General features: G+C 42.2%; 1 protein-coding gene across 5 annotated transcripts in view; it reads left to right on the forward strand.

The window, feature by feature from the left end:
- The window catches only part of NCOA7 (nuclear receptor coactivator 7), a 232,213-nt gene extending 209,847 nt beyond the window's left edge, over positions 1-22,366 (forward strand). For 4 of the 5 annotated variants that reach the window (XM_073575760.1, XM_073575758.1, XM_073575759.1 and 1 more), the window contains 5 exons: positions 9,735-9,869; positions 14,399-14,551; positions 20,013-20,108; positions 20,321-20,394; positions 21,283-22,366. In XM_073575760.1, the coding sequence (XP_073431861.1) occupies positions 9,735-9,869; positions 14,399-14,551; positions 20,013-20,108; positions 20,321-20,394; positions 21,283-21,418 (594 nt within the window). In that variant the 3' untranslated portion in view covers positions 21,419-22,366. Of the gene's footprint in view, positions 1-9,211; positions 9,360-9,734; positions 9,870-14,398; positions 14,552-20,012; positions 20,109-20,320; positions 20,395-21,282 lie in introns of those variants that run through there. The other variant, XM_073575762.1, reaches the window with a different exon arrangement.
- The last annotated feature ends 1,716 nt before the right edge of the window (positions 22,367-24,082 follow it).

Genomic DNA, 24,082 nt, shown 5'->3' on the forward strand with positions numbered 1-24,082 from the left:
ACTACAGAATGCCAGTGACTGTCTGTCCGCAGTCTCCAACGTCATGTCTGCTCTCTATCTGAAACCTAACCTCTCAAACTGAACTACTTCTGCTCCTGCCATCTACTAACCTCCCTAAATCTAACATTTCCCTCTCCGTGGGTGGCACCATAACACCCCGGCAGCAGGCATGCTGTCTGGGTGTTATGTTTGACACCAAACTCTCCTTCACATCCCATATACAATGTCTTGCAGCCTACACCTAAAGAACATCTCCAGAATTTGCCCTTTTCTCACCATGGAAACAACAAAAACCCTCACTGTATCATTGATCCACTCACGCCTGGATTACTGCAACGCTCTATTAGGGTGGTTTCACATTAGCGCTTTTTAAGCGCACGCACGCCCGGGGTAGCTCCGCCCCCGAGCCGGCTCTCTGCCCGGCGTGCCCGCCCCTTGCTTGTAGCGCCGCCTCCTAGTGCACAGCGGCGCCTGCGATCGGCGCACCCTATGTTTAGCATAGGGTGCGCAGATCGTGCGCTAGTTGCGCTTTGACCTGCGCTGCGCACTTTTGACGGTGCGTCGTGCGCGCCAAAATCAAACTGCTAAAGATAGGGTGCGCCGATCGCAGGCGCCGCTGTGCGCTAGGAGGCGGCGCTACAAGCAAGGGGCGGGCACGCCGGGCAGAGAGCCGGCTCGGGGACGGAGCTACCCCCGGCCGTGCGTGCGCTTAAAGCGCTAATGTGAAACCAGCCTTAATTGGCCTCGCCGCTACTCTACTTTCCCCTCTCCAGTCAATACTTAATGCAGCAGCCAGGGTCATCTACCTGGCTAATCGGTACTCGGACGAGCGTCCGCTCTTCGCCAGTCCTTACACTGGCTTCCCATTCATTATAGGGTCCAATTCAAAGTACTTGTTCTCACCCACGAAGCTCTCCACAGTGCAGCACCCCCCTACATCAACTTCCTCATTTCTGTCTATCGGCCTAGCTGACCGTTGCGCTCTGCAAAAGACTTTCGACTAACCTCTGCACTAATCCGCACCTCCCACTCCCGACTCCTAGACTTTTCCCGCGCTGCGCCTATCCTCTGGAATGCTCTACCACCAGAAATTAGGACTATCCACACTTTACAGTTTTAGGCACTCTCTCAACACATCTATTCAGAGCAGCCTATCATGTTCACTAATCAATCACTTTATGTGCAAGAGTGAGTATGTAGCCCGTTCACTATCGGTCCCCCCCCCCCCCCCCAATTCTCAAGATGGCTGGACCATCATTGTAAATACATCATTGTAAATACACACCTGTACTTTGTATCTCCCCCACCTCATTGTAGATAGTAAGCTCTCACGAGCAGGGTTGTCTTATTTTGCTTTAATTATTGTATTGTTAACGTTGTTACTTATGACTTGTGTTTTTAAACTGTAAAGCGCTGCGTAATATGTTGGCGCTATATAAATAAAGACTATTAGTATTCTCAAGTTTTTTTTCTAATATCTAATCTGTGTCTCCTCCCATTCAGTTTCATCCCATTGCTTCTAGTCTTTCCTTGTGCAAATGAGAATAAAGATGATCCTTCTACAATGTGACAGCCCTTGAGATATTTGAAGACAGTTATTAAGTCTCCTCTCAGTCTTCTCTTTTGCAAGCTAAACATTCCTAAATCCTGCAACCTTTCCTCATAAGACAGGGTTTGCAGACCGATCACCATTCTGGTCGCTCTTTTCTGAACTTGCTCCAGTTTGATGTGGTTTTTTTTAAAAAATGTGGCGCCCCAAACTGGACACAGTATTCCAGATGTCTGACCAAAGAGGAGTAGAGGGCAATAATGACTTCACGTGTTCTAGACTGTATGCTTCTGTTAATACATCCTAGAATTGCATTTGCCTTTTTTGCTGCTGCATCACACTGACTCATGTTCAGTCTGTGATCTATTAGTATACCCAAGTCTTTTTCACATGTGCTGTTGCTTAGCCCTATTCCTCCCATTCTGTATATGCTTTTATCATTTTTATTGCTCGGATGTAGTACTTTGCATTTTTTTCTTGTTAAAAACCATTCTGTTAGTTGCTGCCCACTGCTCCAGTTTTATATCTTTTTGAATCCTCTTTAGTATTAGCTATCCCTCCTAGCTTTGTCATCAGCAAATTTAATCAGTTTACCCTCAATTCCTCCATCTAAATCGTTGATAAAGATGTTGAACAACACAGGGCCCAGGACAGAGCCCTGTGGTACCCCACTTGAGACATTCTTCCAACTGGATGTGCAGCCTTTTACGACCACTCTTTGGGTCCGATCACTAAGCCAGTTATGAATCCCCTCAATTGCCTTATCCATTCCATACTTAGTCATTTTTTCAATACGGGTTGTGTGAGATACTTTGTCAAATGCTTTGCTGAAGTCAAGATATACTATATCTACAGCATTTCCCTGATTCACCCAATCAGTGGTTCTGTCATAGAAGGAAATTAAGTTAGTTTGACATGACTTATTAGTTACAAACCCATGCTGACTGTTTAATTACTTCATTCTTATCCAGGTACTGACATACATGTTTAATAATTTGTTCAAAGATCTTTCCTGGTATAGAAGTCAGACTCACTGGCCTATTGTTGCCTGGGTCCACCTTCTTGAAGATAGGAACAATGTTTGCTCTTTTCCAGTCTTCTGGGACTTCTCCTGTTCTCCAAGAATTTTCAAAGATTATGGAGAGGGGTTCAAAAATTTCTTCTATCTCCTTCAGTATCTCACAATAACAAGGCCTATGTAAAGCTTCCTATAATCTGTACTACTATCGAAGGAAAAGGGAGGAAGTATAAATAACACTGTAGAAAGACATGCAGTTAGCTAAAAACAGCGTTTATTGAATCAGAATAAAAATACATACTCATTGTATGGATCACAGAAGTATACATAAATACGGTGTGCACAATGGAGCCACCAACAGGGGTATCACTACAGGGAAAATGTTACTGTCATATAATTTAATTCTGGTGCACTGAATGATGGTCTGGAACAGAGTACTGACAATATATAATGTATAATTACATCAATGCACCCCTCTTTTATTAGGGGGTATAAATATTAAACAAGATCCCCAATAACAACATTAGTCAGGTAAAAAAGGATGATAATATGAGTAGGAACTGCCAAAAAGCATATGCAAATAGTGCACCACCAGCTGAATCTTCCCAAACTAGTGCATGGCATACTTGGGGAAGACTGACAATGTATAGGAATAGTGTGTGTGTGTGTGTATGTGTATGTATATATGTGTATATATAATATATTTACAAAAGTGCAAAATGCAATAAGAAAAATATATATTATATAGCTAGTAGCAATATGTAAGAGACAAATCACAAAGTCAGAAATCCCCTACCGTGGGGAGAACATATCGCTATGTGGGAGAGTGCAAAAGTACAGCTGAAACAGTTAAATATGCATGGCAGCTCAATGTGAATACCTGTGACCTGTAGGTGGCAGCCGTTCCCTGACGCGCGTTTCGCGTAAGCTTCTTCAATAGGGGGTAAGAAGCTTACGCGAAACGCGCGTCGGGGAACGGCTGCCACCTACAGGTCAGGTATTCACATTGAGCTGCCATGCATATTTAAATGTTTCAGCTGTACTTTTGCACTCTCCCACATAGCGATATGTTCTCCCCACGGTAGGGGATTTCTGACTTTGTGATTTGTCTCTTACATATTGCTACTAGCTAATATATATTTTTCTTATTGCATTTTGCACTTTAGCACTTAAGCACTTTTGTAATCTAGATGGAGAGATATATGCACATGCACATACTATTCCTATACGTTGTCAGTCTTCCCCAAGTATGCCATGCACTATCTAGTTTGGGAAGATTCAGCTGGTGGTGCACTACTTGCATATGCTTTTTGGCAGTTCCTACTCATATTATCAACCTTTTTTACATGACTAATGATGTTATTGGGGATCTTGTTTAATATTTATACCCCCTAATAAAAGAGGGGTGCATTGATGTAATTATACATTATATATTGTCAGTACTGTGTTCGAGACCATCATTCAGTGCACCAGAATTAAATTATATGACAGTAACCTTTTCCCTGTAGTGATACCCCTGTTGGTGGCTCCATTGTGCACACCGTATTTATGTATACTTCTGTGATCCATACAATGAGTATGTATTTTTATTCTGATTCAATAAACGCTGTTTTTAGCTAACTGCATGTCTTCCTACAGTGTTATTTATACTTCCTCCCTTTTTCTTGGATTGTATCTCCTTCAGTACTCTGGGGTGTAATTCATCTAGACCTGGAGACTTAAATTCATTTAGGTTAGCTAAGTGTTTCCTCACTATATTTCTGTTTATAGATATCCTGGATTCTTCTATTCCCTTAATAAGACAGTGAAGAATAGTTGATGTTGCATTTCCTTTCTGAGAGAACAGATGGAAAATAGGAATTTAAAAGTTCGGCCTTCTCAACATCCTGTCTTACCATTTCATCATTTTCATCCTGTAAAAATCCTATAGCATCTTTGACTTTTACTTTTGACATATCCCCAAAATCCTTTATTGCTTTTGACGTCTCTTGCAAGCCTCAATTCATTGTCTGATTTGGATAATCTGATTCGTGCCCTGCAGTTTCTGCAGACAGCATTATATTCTTTAGATATGCCTCCCTCTTTCCATTTTATAAACACTTCTTTCTTCCTTTTTAGCATGTGCTTAAGTTCTGTGTTCATTCATCCTGGTTTCCTTAAACGCTTCCTATTCTTCCCTCTTTTCAGAATTGTTATGGACCTCCCCTCTCCCCCTCAATGACTGCACCACAAAATCAGGAATCTGGCTCAATCAGGAATCCAATTTGAAAGTCTATTTGTTAGGCCGGTGGTGTCAGCCTTTATCTCTGAAGGTTTTGTAAATGTCATGGTGGCTGAGACAAATTTATATGTCTAGCAATTTTTCACAACTGCCATTCATCACTTTCTAACTGTACTCCTGTAGACTCAGTAGAAATGAAGTCTTGGGGCCTGGTTCTTCACGTGGGGTTAGTGAGGAAGCCAGAACTTCGACAATATTAGAGTGACTTTTTGTGTAACGCTCCACTTTTCCAGATGGCCATGACCCTTAAACGTTTTGAGGCCATCCACAAATTACTGCATTACGATAATGCACAATTAGAGGGCCAGGTTTGGAATTAAGCTGTACAGAGTATCTCGGGGTGCACCCACAAGTTTAGGGTTTATGAAGGGGAAGGACTCCTGGATTCAACCCATTGGATGCCCTTCAGTTCTGGGAGTGAGTGGGAAAATTGTGTGGGATTTGGTTCACCCACTGCTGGATCAAGGTTATAACCTCTACGTAAATGACTTTTATTCCAGCATCCCACTGTTAAAGTTTCCTCTGTGTGAGCTACTGCAGCTTACAGTGCTGTCTGCAAAAAGAGGCCTACCTAAAACACTATTTAGGTAGCTGCTCAAAAGTTGAAGGAAGAGCCCATTGTAGCAACATGCTGCTGGTAAAGTTTAAGGACAAGAGGGATGTCCTTTACATGACAACCATACATGGTGATGGCAGCACCCCACAACTATGAGATACTTCTACATAGGTCCACAAACAACACTGTACTGGAGGTACAACAAGAACATGGGGGGGGGGGGGGCGGCGCGAGTTGATCTCTGATCAAGTCCTCCCAGCTTTACAGTGCCATGAGAAGGGCAAAGGTGTGGTACAAGAAGCTGGATGTGCACATCGTACCGATGGCAATGTACAACGCTTTCATGCTAGAACAATGTGAAGGCCAGACCGCTACTTCATACCTTCAGTTCCAGGAGGTAGTGAAACAAGGATCTGATATTTTGCAGCTGGGAAGGAGCGAGCTCCTGTACTTGCAGAACTGAAGGTGCTCGTAATGTACCAGGCCAACATTTTGTCAGTGAGGTTCCAAAACTTGATTTCTATAGAATAGGAATTTTTTTTTTTTTTTTTTCAGCACTATCAACACAACGTTATCAGCATTCACAAGAGACAAAATGCAGCCAGAAAAACATGTTTGTTTATTCTGCAGGTTTTTTGCCTAGAGATCAGGTTTTGCTGTAGAAACACCCCTGAAAAAAGCCTAATGTTAAGTTGCCCTTGCCCAACTGATGCAGGAGAGAGGTGCTGCCCTCCTTATTCAGTAAGTTTCCTGTCCTTGTCAGGCAGATCCCCTTCTCGTGTGGTGCTGTCAGCCTCTGTAAAATTCTATTACCAGTAAGTAATCAAAGTCTTTGGTTTTATTTTTTTTTTCTCCTTTCCTTCCTGTTCTAGGAGTATGTAGGTTACATGTGGCTAGGTTTGGAACTTCTTGGGTTAAGTTATTTCTCTGTTTAGTTTCTCTAACTGCACAGTTTTGCTGTTGTACTTGATATTTCTTAATCTGTAGACATACCTGGTGTCTTCAGAGGAATTTCCTCCTTCACTTTTCTGTTTGATTAGATTTTTTTTTTTCTAATTTCTGGCTTGCTTCCCATGAAGGGAGTATATTTTTCCATAAACGAAAGTCATGTAATCTCATCAAAAATCTACATGGTGCAATGGTAATTAGAAAGTTTTCAGCACTACATATCACAACCACTTCTATTTTCTTTCTAATTCCAATGCTATCCAGCACCTGTATAAAACTTCTCTTCCATTCGCTTACAATACACGTACAAAACATCCTGCAATGAAACAATGAGTGTGGTCCCATCATCCAATGCATCTCGAGTGCTATTCGTTCCAGTATTGACACACCTGCATTTACAATCTCAAAGACCCAGTCTTTCACCTCTTGTTTAAAGTGACACGTTCCTCATACAGAATCTATTAAGTTCTACTGCTGCTAATCTCATACAACAAATATTCTTGTATATACAGAAGAATCTACTTGTACTATTAGCAGTAGTAGATATTGGGCTCCTGTCCCTTTTTTTAAACATCGGCGACATGATGGGTTCTTATGTGTGTGGGTTTTTTTCTTAGAACTGTAGACGTGAATAGCCTTTGAAATGCATTGGCTCATGGGCTACTCTTGCTATGTCTGGAGGTTTTGTGTGTACTTTAAATTAATACAAAAAGTGTATAATAAGTCCTGGATTACATTGAATTTGTTACTGCAAGCCTACAGGTTGATGAAGGCGTACCAGATATAGCATTGAATAAGAGCAGCTCTCTATTGTCGCTGTATCAGTTGATAAACCGTTTCATTAATGTTGACCCAGTGATAAGCTAGTTAGAACATCTGTATGCTGTAGGAACAATATTAATTTATCACATTAGTCTGGAATTGAAATAATCCAACCCGTATTGGTTTTTACTCTATACAACTAGCAAATTATCAGTTTTTGTTGACATTTTTGTAACCGGCTTCTATTAGGGTATGTTTCGATGGTCCGTAAACTCTGCGGGTTGGACGCTGCGTACAGCCGCAGTGGCCAGATGTTACAGCATAGTGGGGGATTTCATGAAATCCTCTCCACTATGCGTGCAGGGACACCTCCAGCTTCCCTGTGTAACTGCTACTGATGAAGGCCAATGAGGCTGAAACATCTATTTTCTGGCTGCATTAAAAAATATTCTAGAAGTTGAGTGCCAAGTTTTCTTTATTATTCATGTATGGTGTGGGGCCCTACTTGAGCACCTTCTGAAGTTGTGCATACGGTGTTTTTCCTTTACCTGATCGCTGGAGGGGGGCTGTCTAACGATGTCCCAGCAATCCCATCCATGTCGGATCGCTGAGACATCGTTATGTGTAACAGGGCCTTTAGCGAAACGAGTCCCAACCAATTCAAGGCTCCCTTCTGTTACATTTGTAAGGCTGGCTTCACACTTGCGTTTTTTTTGCGCTGCGTTTTTGCGCATGTGGTTTTTTCCTATACTTAACATGGGTGCGCATTGGCATGCGTTTGTATGCACATGCATTTTTTTTTGTGGTGTGCGCTTGGGTGCACAAAATGCATCCTGTTGCATTTTTTTTTTTGCTCGGCCGACCTGTCTCAAACGCGTGCGCACGCAATGCGCACAAAATTCACCCAAAAACAGTTTATGGGAGCACTGACGTGCGCATATTCATGTGCACGTCAGTGCAAAAAACGCATGAGTTTTTGCAAAAGCCATGCGCAAAAAACAACGCATAAACGCATGATGCGTTTTTATGCGCTTTTGCACTGCGCACGCAAAAAACGCAAGTGTGAAAGTAGCCTAACTGTTTTTTTCATGAACTTTTTCTGAGTTGTGTTTTTTTTTTTTTTTGGTCAAAAATGCAGTTGTAATTTAGTGAGCTTTATCAGCCAAAAGTAGATGAAGCACGCAAATAAAATTTTCTTTAAATACCCCCATCTTTTGCTTCCCTTTCTGGATTTGGCTCCTTACCAAATTGGTATGCATCTATTGTTTTAAAAAATAAACAGGCAAAATTGTTTATTTTTAAAGCGGTTGTCCCTACTCATGAACAAGCACACATGCATTCAATAATTGTGCTGTCGTACTTGGCACAGTACTGTACTTGGCTGTCCAGTAGAAAATAAGAATGTGAGTCAATTCTCCACCATTATAGTTACAATAAGTCCTATTTTCTGGATCGGTGGGGGTCCCAGTGTTCAGACACTGAGCAAATGGTGTACTGTGAAAGGTAATTTGCAGGGAATGGAAAACCTGTGCTTTTTGTTTTTTTTTTTTTTTTTTTTTTTTTTCCTTAAAATTTAGGAACCTGAACTAAAATCCAAACAAAGACGAGTGCAAAATTATAGCAGATTTTGCTTTGAATTTCACACACTTCATTCCAGGTATAGTGGCTAGTGCCCTGTACCATCTTCTGATTAATTCGGGAAGTACCAGATTATAGGTTTCCTTTCTGTTATTGTTGGTGTGGGTTGTTGACGTGCTTGCATTGAAGAGATAAGCCACTCTTCAGTGGCTAGATTTTACCTCTGCGTGAGGGAGAGTTCATTCTACAGTTTCTCTTGTTTCACATACAAGTGGAGATGACTATTAAGTGTAGTTTGAAGACCAAGACAAGAGGATCTTGCCAGATCTAATGGAACTTTTACCATAACTTATTAAAGATTGTGTTTTTTAACACAACCATTTCGGCACATGTTCAAATTCCTTTACACAAGCATTGATGGAGGCAAGCTGCTTCATGTTCACAACCCCTCCTTCTGATCAGGAAATAGAAACTTACTGGTATACAGCTAAAGTGAAACCTCATTGTGGGTTTTTACTTCTGCTCCATGCTTGAGGAGCATATAAAGGTCCCACGTGGCTGCAGGTTTTCAAAGATCTCTCCAGCAGCTAAAATGAGAAGTCCTAGCAAAGCCCTCAACGTCAAAATCCTCTACATTGCAAATGGCGTGCAAGAACCTTACGTACAGGTAGATTTTTTTTTTTTTTAACAGGTAGTTTATTTTGTCTGTTAGACACTTTAGGGTCTTAAATGCATTATGGAACAGAACGATTTAATGCTCTGCATTTAATAAGGTTTAAGCTTGACAAATAAGTTAGGTTCTCTCAAGTTGACCGCATAGCTATAATGAACATTTTTGTGTAGACCTCTCGAAATGTGACTTTCACTGATGGTTTGACAGTCACATGTGATGCAAGGTGTGAATCAGATCTGCAACTATCACTTTTAAGGATACCACAAGGACCATGCGGTTGAGGCTTTGCATCTTAACTTAGTTAATTTCCCTTCTGTGTTTACCAACATGTAATTTGAAGAGCTGAAAAACATCTTCTGTCCTTCACAGATCATCACTGTAGAAGAGGCAAAGCGTAGGAAAAGTGCCTGCAGTTATGATGAGGAGGAAGAGGAGGCACTTGAGGATTATCTACCCGATTTGAAACAGAAAAGCTATTTGCTGGATGAAACTCACGTTGAGAAGGTAAAGACCATAGAATTGAAGATATTACCTAAATCTATTATGACATATAATGTAATGTTATGGAAAACTTGTCACTTGCAGTGACTAAATTGGCATCTGAAATTCTGCTGCTGTTTTCTCTCAGCCCATGTAAAAACTTGAAGGCTAGAATAGGCGCCTTATGTAAATCGTATATATTTTGGAAAGTTATCTAGTGGTTTTCTATATTTAACAAAACTCTGAGGTTATCTAGGACAAAGGTGGGCAATTTTCCCAAGGGGCTACATGAGTCCATGACTGGTGGATGGCCGAACCAATAGGCTGAAATTCTGCTCAGTGTTTATATATTACTTCCAATTTAATCATATAAAATTACCGTATATCAGTTAATATTGAGGAGAATTAAGTATGCGGACATCTTCTATGTACTATCTGAGCCTGCACACAGCCCCTTCTATGTACCATAAGTTCACCCCACCACCACCACAGCCTCCAAACATCCAGCCTGAGACCCACACACAGCCATCCCTCTTCCAGTATGAGACTCCCTCCACATCCCACATCCAGCATGAGAAACACCCCTCCCCACGTACAGCAAACGCATGCTCTCGTTCCCGTGCCTCTGCGCTCTCCGGTGCATTCACCGTTACTTGCATCCCAAGGATTCAGTTGGTGACAGTTGGCAGCAGACAGGCTGGGGAGTTGTGCCCCTGTATGCTACAGTTTTCAATCCTCAGCGGTCTTGATCACACTTTGACCAGGTAGATTCTAGGTCAACCACCATTATCTTGCCTGACATTTCTTTGCTTGTCAGTGGTTTATCTTAAATTACAATACACACTTGGGTTTTTGCTCAGTTTCATTGTATTTTCTTTTTTTTGAGATAAGTAAAACTGCAGCTACCGTAGCTACAACTGCCTATCAAACAAACAAATGCATAGTGATCCAAAAAATGCACAATGTTATGTAAAAGGTAGAGAAGGAGGGATGAGACAACCATCTCAAGTTTGTATGCTTTGATCCCCATTTTATTGGTCAGAGCTACTCTGATCATGGATGCCTATTCACTCAGGGGCACGCATAGCGTTGGTGAAACCTATGCAGCTGGGGCTCTAAAGGTAAGGGGCGCCACTTCAAGCTCCCAAAGCAGATGGAATTGTGCATTATGATAGACTGTAAAGGGCCAATATATTGCACATATGCTCTTTTCTGACTGTCTGCCACAGTGTTAACTTAAAGGTTATCAATTTGTGGGCTGTATACCTGCTGACAATTTATATGTACATGTAGCGCTTTCAAGTAAGCGTTCGGCAATACCTTTTTACCTAGCTAGTTCGTTCTGATGGCTGAAGTATTGCACATTGAGGCTCTTATCAAGCCACTGTCTACAGCCAACTGCTTAACTGACTACTTTACTATGACTTCAAGCAAAGGAGCAATCGGTCAAGTAGGAGTAAACAGTGGGTGAAGACTAGAGCTGGTGACAGAGGCTTCAGAACTGCAGCCTTATTTGCATATCTTTTCAAATGCTAATTTCTCAGTAACAGTAAAGGCCCTTTTACATTTAGCGATGCACCAGCGATCCGACCAGCGATCCGACCCGGTCAGGATCGCTGGTGCATCGCTAAATGATCGCTAGTGAGCTTTCATACAGAGAGACCTCACAGCGATTCAGCAGCGACGCAGCGGACGATACTTACCATTCACACACAGCGATCCTGCGTCCTCCCGCCCGCCTCCAGCGTCGCTCGTCTTCACAGCAGGAAGTCTCAGCAGGAAGCGCCCGACGAGAAATGGAGCCGGACATTCTCGCGCGATCAGCGATGGACAGCGGGGGAGCTGGTCGCTGGTAAGTATCACACATAGCGATATCGCTAGCAATATCGCTATAACGTCACAAAACCAGTGACGTTTTAGCGATATTGCTAGCGATATCGCTTAGTGTAAAACCCCCTTAAGGGTCTGGCAATGTAATGGTATTGCTGAATTTGACTTTGAAAGGGCTGCGTGTGAAGTCAATAGGAAGGCTTAAGATGTGTGGCAAAAGTTTGGTATCCTTTAGCATGTTTTTGCCTAAGCACTACTACACTATGATAAATTTTCAAAATTCCAGCTAAAACTACACTGCTCAAAAAAAAATAAAGGGAACACTTAAACAGAATATAACTCCAGTAAATCAAATTTTTGTGGAATCAAACTGTCCACTTAGGAAGCAACATTGTTTGACCATCAATTTCACATGCTGTTGTGCAAATGGAATAGACAACATAAAAATTATTGGCAATTATCAAGACACATTCAATAAAGGAGTGGTTCTGCAGGTGGGGACCAGAGACCACATCTCGGTACCAATGCTTTTTGGCTGATGTTTTGCTCTTTTGAATATTGGCTGTGCTTTCACACTTGTGGTAGCATGAGACGGACTCTACAACCCACACAAGTGGCTCAGGTAGTGCAGCTCATCCAGGATGGCACATCAATGCGAGCTGTGGCAAGAAGGTTTGCTGTGTCAGCGTAGTGTCCAGAGGCTGGAGGCGCTACCAAGAGATGGGCCAGTTCACCAGGAGATGTGGAGGGGGCTTAGGAGGGCAACAACCCAGCAGCAGGACCGCTATCTCAGCCTTTGCAAGGAGGAACAGGAGGAGCACTGCCAGAACCCTGCAAAATGACCTCCAGCAGGCCACAAATATGCATGTGTCTGCACAAGCGGTTTAGAAAGATTCCATGAGGATGGTCTGCGTGCCCGACATCTACAGATGAGGGTTGTGCTCACAGCCCAACACCGTTCAGGACGCTTGGCATTTGCCACACAACACCAGGATTGGCAAATTTGCCACTGGGGCCCTGATCTCTTCACTGATGAAAGCAGGTTCACACTGAGCACATGTGACAGTCTAGAGATGACATGGAGAGCGATCTGCGTGCAACATCCTTCAGCATTTCTTTGTAGGGCCGCACAGCCCTCCATGTGCTCACCAGAGGTAGCCTGACTGCCATTAGGTACCGAGATGAGATCCTCAGACCCCTTGTGAGACCGTATGTTGGTATGGTTGGCCCTGGGTTCCTCTTAATGCAGGACAATGCCAGACCTCATGTGACTGGAGTGTCAGCAGTTCCTGCAAGATAAAGGCATTGAAGCTATGGACTGGCCTGCCCGTTCCTCAGACCTGAATCCGATTTGAGCACATCTGGGACATGTCTCGCACCATCCACCAACGTCACGTTTCACCGCACACTGTCCAGTAGTTGGCGGATGCTTTAGTCCAGGTCTGGGAGGAGATCCCTCAGGAGACCATCCGCTGCCTCTTCTGGAGCATGCCCAGGCGTTGTAAGGAGGTCACAGTCACGTAAAGGCCACACAATACTGAGCATCATTTTGACTTGTTTTTTAAGGACATTACATTCCACTTTTCACATTACATTCCACTTAAATTTTGTGTGACTTCAAATCCAGGTCTTCATTGGTTAATAAATTTGAATTCCATTTATTTTTGTGAGTTTGTCGGCACATTCAACTTTGTACTGAACAAAGTATTCAATGATATTTCATTCAGATCTAGGGTGTTATTTGAGTGTTGCTTTTATTTTTTTTGAGCAGTGTAGTTTTAGAGCATGTTCTTCTTTTAAAAGCGGATATCTTTAGATGCCTAAAAGATGTACCACATTGTCACCTATATCCCCAGACACTGCTTAGCATTGCATTAAATTCATAGGGGCCTCTATCCAAACTCTTAAAGGAAACCTGTCACCAGAAAAAAACACTAACCTGTAGATATTTATTAATTTTACTCATTTATATAGTGCCATTAATTCCACATAGCTTTACAGACATTATTGGCACTGTCCCCATTGGGGCTCACAATCTAAATTCCCTATCAGTATGTCTTTGGAGTGTGGGAGGAAACCCAAGCAAACACAGGAAGAACATACAAAGTCCTCGCAGATGTCCTTGGTGGGATTTGAATCCATGACCCCAGAGCTGCAAGGATGACATTAATAGTGTTAACCTGCCCACACTTAGTTGAACAGGAGTTGCAGGGAGAAAATGTATTTCCCTTCACCACCACCCATAGCGTTCTAGTTTCAGTAACTAGGGCGGCGCAGTCTGTTAGTATACAAAGCAGCGGCTGTGACTGTGCCCCTGGCCCTGACACTAGGAGTGCGGTTACAGCCACTGTTCTGTATAATCTGAGCAGTGATTGAAACCGGAATGCTGCCAGGGGTAATAAAGCTAATTTTCTCCCTGCAGCATTCGGCTAAGTGCTGGCACCAGGCAGGTTAACGTTTTTTTTCTGTCTGGTGACAGATTCCCTGCTAAGGTGCAAATATTGATTGTTGTACTTAGAATGAATAACTGCAATTAGACATTTTTGTTTTTGGTTCACTTGTCAACCATGTTGACTGCTTCACTAGTGTCCAAGTCCTTGCCTGCTTTTTAGTGGTATTTGTCAACAGTCGGTCTCTGTGTGCTACAAGGAAGGGTTTTTTTTAATACTCAGTTTTACAATGAGCAAACTGGACTAAGCAGAGTGCACTTTGTCTGTAAACAGTTGGCCCACAGACTTCCTGCCAGGGTCCAGGGGTATCCTTGGCATCTCGCTTACAGCACGCAGCAGCATGGAACCAGCCTGAAGACCTTGTACAGAAACTTATTTTCTCTGGACAGTCCTGTGCTCTTGGTAATCAAAGACATGGACAACCAGGTATGTGACTGACACAAGTATGTCATATTCTAGTGAGAGTTGTGCGATGTCCTCTTTGTGATTAACCTGTTAAGGGATGGGATTGGATCGTAAATGGTCTCTAGATTTTTGCTTGGACTGTCATGATTCTTTGGTTTGTGATCAACTGTAAATGTCATTGTTCTGGATCTGTAAACTTAATGGCCACTTCCATCAATATTTCCAAGTGGCATTACTACCTTTTTAGTCATGGCTACAAGTTTTGATAGTAGAAAAATCCCATCAAGTCTATGGTTTAGGTGAGCATAGAAGGGGATATGGCGTTCTGGATCAGGGAAACTTTTAACTCCTACAAAGATGTATAGTATGAAAATCAGTTCAGACCTTGGATCAAGAATGGAATAGATGCCGTGCAGTGTTGGTGTAACTTGATTATGGTATCTACTCAGGTGCAATGTTATACTAAAATGTCTACAGTGAAGGACAAATGACATTAGGCTTCGTAGACCTCGTCAGTTTTCTTTTGCCTGTTATACATTGATTACCATATGTGTTGTGTAATATTTTGGAATGTGATTCTGGAATTTGAGGTCTCCTTATCCAAGTAAAACCTTGTTGGTGCATGTTCTTATGGAAATCATTCACTTTTTATTGTGTGTAATCTGGAAAAAATAAAGACAAATTTCAGCAGTCCTTGTGCATGCAGATTACCGAATCGTGACAGATCGCACTGTCAGGATTCCCCTCTATTCCCAGCAAGAGTGGTCGAGTCCCCACATTTGTCTATTGAGAGAAGTGGAGGAAAATGTCATCAGTATGCAAATCGCATAGTTGTGACCACCCACTTGTGCTGGAAATACAGGGGATTTTGACCATGTGGCATGATTTGGGAATCTGCAGGCAAATGAAATGGGAATGATGCTGCCCTAATAAACATCTGTGCAGGTTTATGGTCCACCCTCCGCACATATACTATTTTATATAGGGGCGAGGAAGTAAACGGGTCTCAACAGTGCCACCTCATGTTTAGTAAATCGGATGCTAAAGGTAAAAAAAATTCCTACGACAATCAGTATTCAGATTAATAATTTATATAGCACCATTGATTCCATGGTGCTGTACATGAGAAGGGGTTACATACAGATTACAGATATCACTTAGAGTAAACAAACTAACAATGACAGACTGATACAGAGGGGAGAGAGCAGTTCCGGTGTTGGTTGAGGTGATATCACCGGTAGTAGTGAGAGAGAAGGAGGTAGCGGGGTCATTGCAGGCTGTAGGCGTTCTTGAAGAGGTGGGTTTTCAGGTTCCTTCTGAAGGATCCAAATGTGGTTGATAGTCAGACTTGTTGGGGCAAAGAATTCCAGAGAAATGGGGGCTATTCGGGAGAAGTCTTGGAGGCAGTTGGGTGAGGAGCGAGTAAGTGTGGAGGAGAGAAGTAGGTCTTGGGAGGACTGGAGATTACGCGAGGGAAGGTATCGGGAGATTAGTTCAGAGACATATGGGGGAGACAGGTTATAGATGGCCTTGTAGGTCAGTATTAGTAATTTGAACCGGATACGCTGAGGGAATGGGAGCCAGTGAAGAGATTTGCAGAGGGGAGAAGTGGAGGAGTAGCGAGGAGAGATGAATTAGTCGGGCGGCAGAGTTAAGGATGGACTGGAGAAGTGTGAGGGTGTTAGCAGGGAGACCACAGAAAAGGATGTTGCAGTAGTCAAGGCAGGAGATGATGAGGGCATACACAAGCATTTTAGTAGATTGAGGGTTGAGGAAAGGACGGATTCTGGAAATATTTGAGTTGGAGGCGACAGGAGGTAGAAAGAGCTTGGATGTGCGGTTTGAAGGACAGGGCAGAGTCAAAGGTCACTCCGAGGCAGCAGACTTCTGGTACTGGGGAAAGTGTGGTGTCATTAATTGTTATAGCTAGGTCGGGTAAAGATCTGTGAGATGGAGTAAAGATGAGTTCAGATTTGTCTACATTGAGTTTGAAGAAGCGAGAGGAGGAGGATATGGCTGGTAGACACTCTGGGATTCTGGACAGCAGAGAGATGACATCTGGGCCAGAGAGGTAGATCTGAGTGTCATCAGCATAAAGGTGGTAGTGGAATCCTTGGGACTTTGAGTTGCCCCAGACCAAGTGTATAGATTGAGAAGAGTAAGGGTCCCAAAACAGAGCCTTGGGGGACACCAACAGAGAGTGGGATGAGGAGGTGGTGTGGGAGTGGGAGATGCTGAATGTGCGGTTGGAAAGGTATGAGGAGATGCAGGATAGGGCAAGGCCTTTGATGCTGAAGGAGGAGAGGATCTGTAGTAGGAGGCAGTGGTCAACTGTGTCAAATGCAGAGGACAGATCTAGAAGCAAGAGTATAGAGTATTGTCTGTTATGAATGAGTCACCGAGGAGGAAAAAACAAAAAGCAAGCTAAGCCCAGAAAACCGGAGAGGTTGGTAACTAGCGGATTGCAGACCCCTGATCCTATCCACAACAACTAGCAGTAGCCGTGGAGCGTGCCTGTGGTGGTCCTAGACGCCTCGTCATGGCCGGAGAACTAAATAAGCCGAAAGAAAGGGAAAATCTAAACTGCCCCAGAGCAGACCCCAAAGCCGTACACAGGCCCCAACATGTATTGTCGGTGAAACAAGATGAAAACACAGACACAGGTAGGAAGATAGGCTGAACAAACAATGGGGCCCTCGCTAACTAGAAAGGACAGGAAAGAAAAACTGTCTGCAATCACGCAAAAAACCCTGCCAAAAAAAGTCCAACACGTCTGATAGAAAAAGGCCCTGAAGTCGCTAGACTTCAAATCACTATATCAGCACTCAGGTATATTCTGAAGACAGGGCAAAAGAGATCAACTGATCAGAGACAAAATGGGGATTCAGCCCAGTCCCAGCCAGGGCTGGCTGAACACAAAAACTAAGTAAACCAGACAAAAACTCATATGAACAATAGCAGAGAGCTTAGCTTTAGGAAGGCAGGAACCAAACTGGAAACCAAGAGCCAGTCAGGAAAAATCACCAGCAAGAAACTAGGGAGTCGGCTGCCTTAAATCCAATTAGAAACTCCTAATGTCCAATCGCAGTCCTCTTCCTCAGGTGACCGGTCTCTGCCATTTAGATCAGCTTCATTACCTCCCTTCACCAACAGAGGGAGTCCAGATAGAGAACTCACTACTCCTCTGTCAGCACAGCCAGCTCCATAACCCTCACCAGAAGCCAGAGGCAAACCTGAAAACGAGCTCACAATTGTCCACTTGATTTGGCTGTAAGTAGGTCGTTAGTAATTTTGGTCAGGGCTGTCTCAGTGGAGTGATGGGGGCGGAAACCAGACTGTAGATTGTCAAAGAGCAAGTTAGATGATAGGTGGGAGGAAAGTTCAGCATGGACATGCTGTTCCAGGAGTTTGGAAGAAATTATATTGGGCGATAGCTGGACATAGCGGTTGGGTCGAGGGTTGGCTTTTTAAGGATAGGTGTGATTGTGGCATGCTTGAAAGCCGAAGGGAAGGTACCGGATGTTAGTGATAGGTTGAAGAGGTGGGTTAGGGATGGGATAAGTGTGGTGGTGAGGTTGGGGAGGAGGTGGGATGGTGTTATGAATGGGTCACCGAGGAGGAAAAAACCTAAACAAGCTAAGCTCGGAAAAACCAGAGGTTGGTAACTATGCAGATTGCAGATCCCTGATCCTAACCACACAACTAGCGGCAGCCGTGGAGTGTACCTACGACGAACCTAGACGCCTCGTCATGGCCGGAGGACTAAATAAGCCTAAAGCAAGAAAAGGGGAAAACTTCCCCAGAGCAGACCCCAAAGGAATAGACAGCCCCCACACATGTATTGACGGTGAAACAAGATGAAAACACAAACACAGGCAGGAAAATAGGCTGAGCAAACGATGGGGCCCAAACTAACTAGAAAGGAAAGACACTGTCTGCAATCTACCCAAAACCCTACAAAATAATGTCCAACACTTCTGATAACAAAATTAACCCTGAAGTCACTAGACTTCTCCCACTGTATCAGCACTCTGAAATATTCTGAGACAGAGCAAAAAGAGGCCAATCTAATAAGGGACAAAAAGCAAATTGGCAAATACAGATAAATAAGAGTGGAAATTCAGCACAGCCCCAGCTGGGGCAGGCTGACCACACAAACTGAATAGAACAACAAAATAAAGTGTGAACATTAGCAGAAAAACTTAGCTTGAGCTGACTGGAACAGAGCTGAGAACCAAGACCTGACAAGCAGAAGGAATTAACAGCACCAGAGTAGGGCGTCGGCTGTCTTAAATCCAATCTGAGATTCCTGAGGTCCAATAGTCCTCATCATTATCAGGTGGCAGATCTCTGATTAAATCAGCCTCACTACCTCCTGTTACCACCAGAGGGAGCCTGGAAGGAGAACTCGCAACTGTTAGACCAGAAAATGAACTCACAACAGGATGGGATCAAGTGCACAGGTTGTGAGGTGCGATTTGGAAAAGAGGCGATTAAGCTCCCCTTCAGTGATGTTGGAGAGTGAGGTTATGGGGTTTGGGCATTGGTCTGGTATACAAAGGGGTTGTGGTGGTTGAGTGATGAAGACTTGCCTTGTTTGGTCAATCTTGTTTTTGAACTGTGTGGCAAAGTCCTCAGCAGAGATGAGGGAGGTTGGATTGGAGGAGGCAGTGGTGGGCGGAGGAGGGAGTTAAAAGTTTTGGGTTGTAAGATAGGGAAGATACCAGGGTTGTGAAGTAGGCCTTTTAAGCAGAGGTGAGGGCAGATTTGAAGGAGTGTTGCCTGTTTGAATGTGGTGAAGTCATTTATGTATGCTAAGCATCGCAACTGACGGAATAATTATGGTAGTATAGTAGTGTTTTTTTATACTAAGATGTTGTGGCTGGTACATATATTCACATATCACGTTAATATACCTTTTTTTGTGCTGTTCGCTATTGATTTTCACTTCTCTATTGAGAACTTGATCTAATTGTGGAGTAATACTGCCATCTTGTGGTCTAGCAGCAAAGTATTTGAAGTTTATTTTTTTGGGGAATCCTCTCATGTGACAAATGTAGCACTTGGCACGTTATTTCATGGAGTTTTCTTTTTCTTTCAATAATTATAAGCACATTTGTGCTTTGCAATTTATATTTGGCTATTCCACTATTTGGCTATATTTCACTATATGGTTATTTAAATCTAGGTGTCTTTCCAAAGGTCATTTGAGAACCCATAAAAGCTTCTATTTCTTCAGTACTTTTTTTCCTGTAAGACTTTTTAGCAATTTATTTTAATGAATAATCAAACTTGAATTTTTTTTGTCACTTCAAATTTTTTTTCTCTTGGGTAATGATCTTTACAAAAAGTTGTAAAATCGTTATGTAAAGTGCAGCCTATGGGTTATGGGCATCTATGATAAAGGACCTTGTGTGTAATACTATTATGTATGTATAGAATATTTGGCATAAATCTGAATATTTTTTTTTTCAACTGACAGGTATTTGGGGCTTATGCAACACATCCTTTCAGGCTGAGTGATCATTATTATGGCACAGGGGAAACATTCCTGTTCACCTTCAATCCTGATTTTAAAGTAAGTGATTCTGTCCATGTCGTGTGTGTGGTTTTTTTTTTTTTTTTTTTTTTTTCTGTACAGCCAAACCTGTGCTGGTCTGCTAGATCTGCTTTCACAGGGAAACCTTGGAGGGAACCGAATAAATGCCCATGGCCCTGTTATGTAGATTGTGATTAGGATGAATAACTATAGATCATGGTCTTCTCTCCTAACACGATTTCTGGTTGCAGGCATTCAAATGGAGTGGAGACAATTCTTACTTCATCAATGGAGATACCACATCCTTAGAGCTTGGAGGTGGAGGGTTAGTATTCAGAATTACTGGGTATTTTTTATTACATAAGTTGTTACATAAAATGGCATCATAAACTGATTACCTGGAAATCATAGTAATGCAGGAGTAGGCTGATGTTTTCATTATGGAATCTACCATCTGTGGAGCTGAAGGGCCGTTTTACAGGGGAAGATGATGATCAGAACAAGTGTGAACACCGAGCCAAAGAATAAGCAAAATGGTTCAGGTTCCTGTGCCTTTTTCTTAAAAAAAAAAAAAAAAAAAAAAAAAATAAAATAAATAAACATTCTGGGAGTACATCTCCCTGTGAAAACTGGATGTACTGCAGATAGCTGTATGGGGCTTGCACTTGTATTAATGGTGGTCTACCAGCCATTCTTGCATTGGCCCTATAATAGGTAGTGTTGATGGGCATTAATTACAGGTATAAATCTGCTCCTTGCCTCACTTTGTGCATCATCCAGTTGCTACTCTTCTTTACCTCCCTTTTTGATAAACTAATGTAAGCCTTTCGCTAGAAACTGAGGAGCTACCCTCGAGACTGAAGTTCATAACTTGGCAGACTTCACTATACACGTGCAGGATCTCGCATACATTGGGACTAGTCTGATAAAATTCTCCTTCAGTATGGCTGTATAATATATTTTTTTTTAGTGTTTCCTCCCTGATATTTTGGTAATTATATATTATATTAAGGCACATCCTATGACACTTTTAACACCAGCATTATACAGTGTTCTTCCACGGATTTTTCTAACTAGATACACCAGCCACGTCCGGTCTAAGGTCTGTTTAATGTATGCAGTTTGTATTGTGGAATCTGATTGCTATAAACATTGAGGTCTATTGGTGCTGCCTATAACTTGTTCTACTCATATTAATACTTGTTTTCTTTAGGGGTGGCTTTGGACTGTGGCTGGACTCTGACTTGTATCATGGACGCAGTAACACCTGTAGCACATTTAACAATGAGATCTTGTCCAAGAAGGAAGACTTCATTGTGCAAGATCTAGAAGTGTGGACCTTCGAGTAAATGGATACTGGACCACATGAGAAGATTTCGGCAAAGTCGTCGGACACTGCGACCAATAAACCTGCTTATAGACTAATATTCCTGCTAGGTTTGCACTGAGGAATCCATGTTTTTTAAGAGAATGCAAAATGGTTCTGCGCACTTCATGACTGCTTTTCCCAGATTGTGCAGGACATGACCACTTGGTTATTGAAGCTTTGTACGAAATGCTAATGCCTAAGCCTCCACGTGTGAATCGAGGGAACGCAAGACCAAATGGCTTTCACGAAAATATTGTAGAGATGCTGCGTAATGTAAGAGTAATGTGCACTCTCCAAGAGGAGGCAAGGCATCACATAAGGGAACGATGTTACCACACTGTCTTGATTATTTATTCATGCGTTTTTAGACATTTATTCACAACACTTTTTTTAAGGATTTTATGTAATTAGTTCTTATTCACAAATATTTACACTACTGTGACCAATTTATGATGCAGCCATTATAAGGCAAGTACTGAGGTTGGTGGGGCTCCATCCATGCCACTGTGCATTGCTGCTGTGCCATTATAGTTGGTGAGAAATGCTGACTTACGAGCATGATATGGAGCGGCAGGCATTGCAGTTTTTATAGTTTTATCTGTCCTAGCCGAGAATGTGGACAGGAAGCTTAGATGCGATATATATGGCAGATGACTTTCATTGCAGGGACGTGTATTGTATCGAGGAACGCAGGTCGTTTCTGAAAGCTGCTTATTTTATTTTTGTAACTTTTTTTAGTTTGTCTCCTACACTTTTTTTTTTTTTTTCCTTCTTGAAGCTAAATTTTAGTTGCTCTGGAAAGTGTTGCATCTGCTCCTGTGCGGGTGGTTTGTGCTGTACTTGATATGATTGTTTTGGAGTAATTGCTTTCCATTTATTGTATCTGAAATGCTGAGCGAATTCTTTTAATAAAGTGGATATCCAGAAATATCGCCTGTATTGATCAACGTACACAATCATTGTAAGTGCTTGCAATTTGGACATAATGCAAATGTGTGTAGTATTTTTAGATGCCACAATTGGTACAAAAATTGCAGTTGTACCATAAACTTGGTTACGTTAACTGATATCAGCAGGATTTTGCTGTGTAATCTGAGAGCAGCATGATGTAGGGGCAGAGAGCCTGATTCCAAAGATGTATCACGTAGTAGACTGATTAGCAGCTTACTGACGATACAGTGAACACATGAATCTGCCAATCAGCGGTGGACGTGGGGTTACACAGACTAGCTGGACTGCCTGGCATGTGACTTCTAGTCCTGCAGTGATAATCTCCTGCTAAAAACAGTGATTTGTATTGAAGCTACAGCAAACTGCTAAGAAAGTGACCTATAACTGGAATCAGGTTCTCTGCTCCTACATTATGAATTACGAATGACACACTGATGAAAATTGAACAATTTTTCATATACTCATCTGGTTCAGGACTGACACAATGAACTTTACTTACTTTTGCACCTTACAGCCCTAGGCCCCTAACAACAAAAGATGGGGCTATGCAGAATCAGGACTGCTAATCATTAAGGGCTCCACTGGGTGGTACCCTCATTAATTACACAACAATGGCCTATCATAAACACCCATTTTGATGGCTCGATAAGTTAGATTATCATTTCTCGTATATGCTGTCATTCTGCTACCTGGTGGTGATCTATGCATCACCTCTATGTAGCAGAGGCAATCAAGTTGTGGCAGCTTCTAGCCTCCTATGGAGGCTAGTATAGGAGGCTAGTGAAGCATGCTAAAAGTAAAAAAAACAAAAAAAAAACTTTAGAAAAATAAAAAAATTAAGTTCAAATCGCCCCCATTCAAAATAAAACAATAAAAAAAATCAAACATACACATATTTGGTATCACTGCATTCAGAATCACCTGATCTATCAATAAAAAAAGGATTAACCTGATTGCTAAATGGCGTAGCAAGAAAAAGAAATCAAAACACCAGAATCTTTTTTTTTTTTTTTTTTTTTTTTTTTTTGGTCACTGCAAATTACATTAAAATGCAATAACGGGCGATCAAAAGAATGTATCTGCACCAAACTGGTACTATTAAAGACATCAGCTCGGCACACAAAAAATAAGCCCTCACGCAGCCGCAGATCACGAAAGATGGGGACGCTACGGGTCTCGGAAAATGGCGCAATTGTTTTCCTTTAAGCAAAATTTTTTTTTTTTTTTCACCACTTAGATTAAAGAGAACCTAGACACCAAACTTGTCTATGAACTCGCAATGACCTGGAGAATCATAGTGGCAGGTCAGTTTTAGCATTTAGTGAACCTAGCAGAAAAGCCAAACAAAAAACAAGTGTGGGGATTGCACTTTTTTGCAATTTCACTGCACTTGGAATTTCCCGTTTTCAAGTACACGACATGGTAAAACCAATGGTGTCGTTCAAAAGTACAACTCGTTTCACAACAAAGCCCTCACACAGCCATACTGACGGAAAAATATTAAGTTATAGGTCTGGGAAGAAGGGGACCGAAAAACGGGCTCTGTCATGAAGGGGTTAAAATGTTATCTCGCAAAAAATAAGCCCTTATATGGCTCAATCGGCACAAAAATAAAATGTTAGTTACCAGAATGCGGCAATACAAAAACAAATAATTTTTAAAAAAAATGTTTAGTGTGCAAAAGAAGCAAAAC

This window comes from Dendrobates tinctorius, unplaced genomic scaffold (assembly GCF_039654945.1).
Source record: "Dendrobates tinctorius isolate UK_male_01 unplaced genomic scaffold, ASM3965494v1 ptg000046l, whole genome shotgun sequence".
Classification (NCBI taxonomy): domain Eukaryota; kingdom Metazoa; phylum Chordata; class Amphibia; order Anura; family Dendrobatidae; genus Dendrobates; species Dendrobates tinctorius.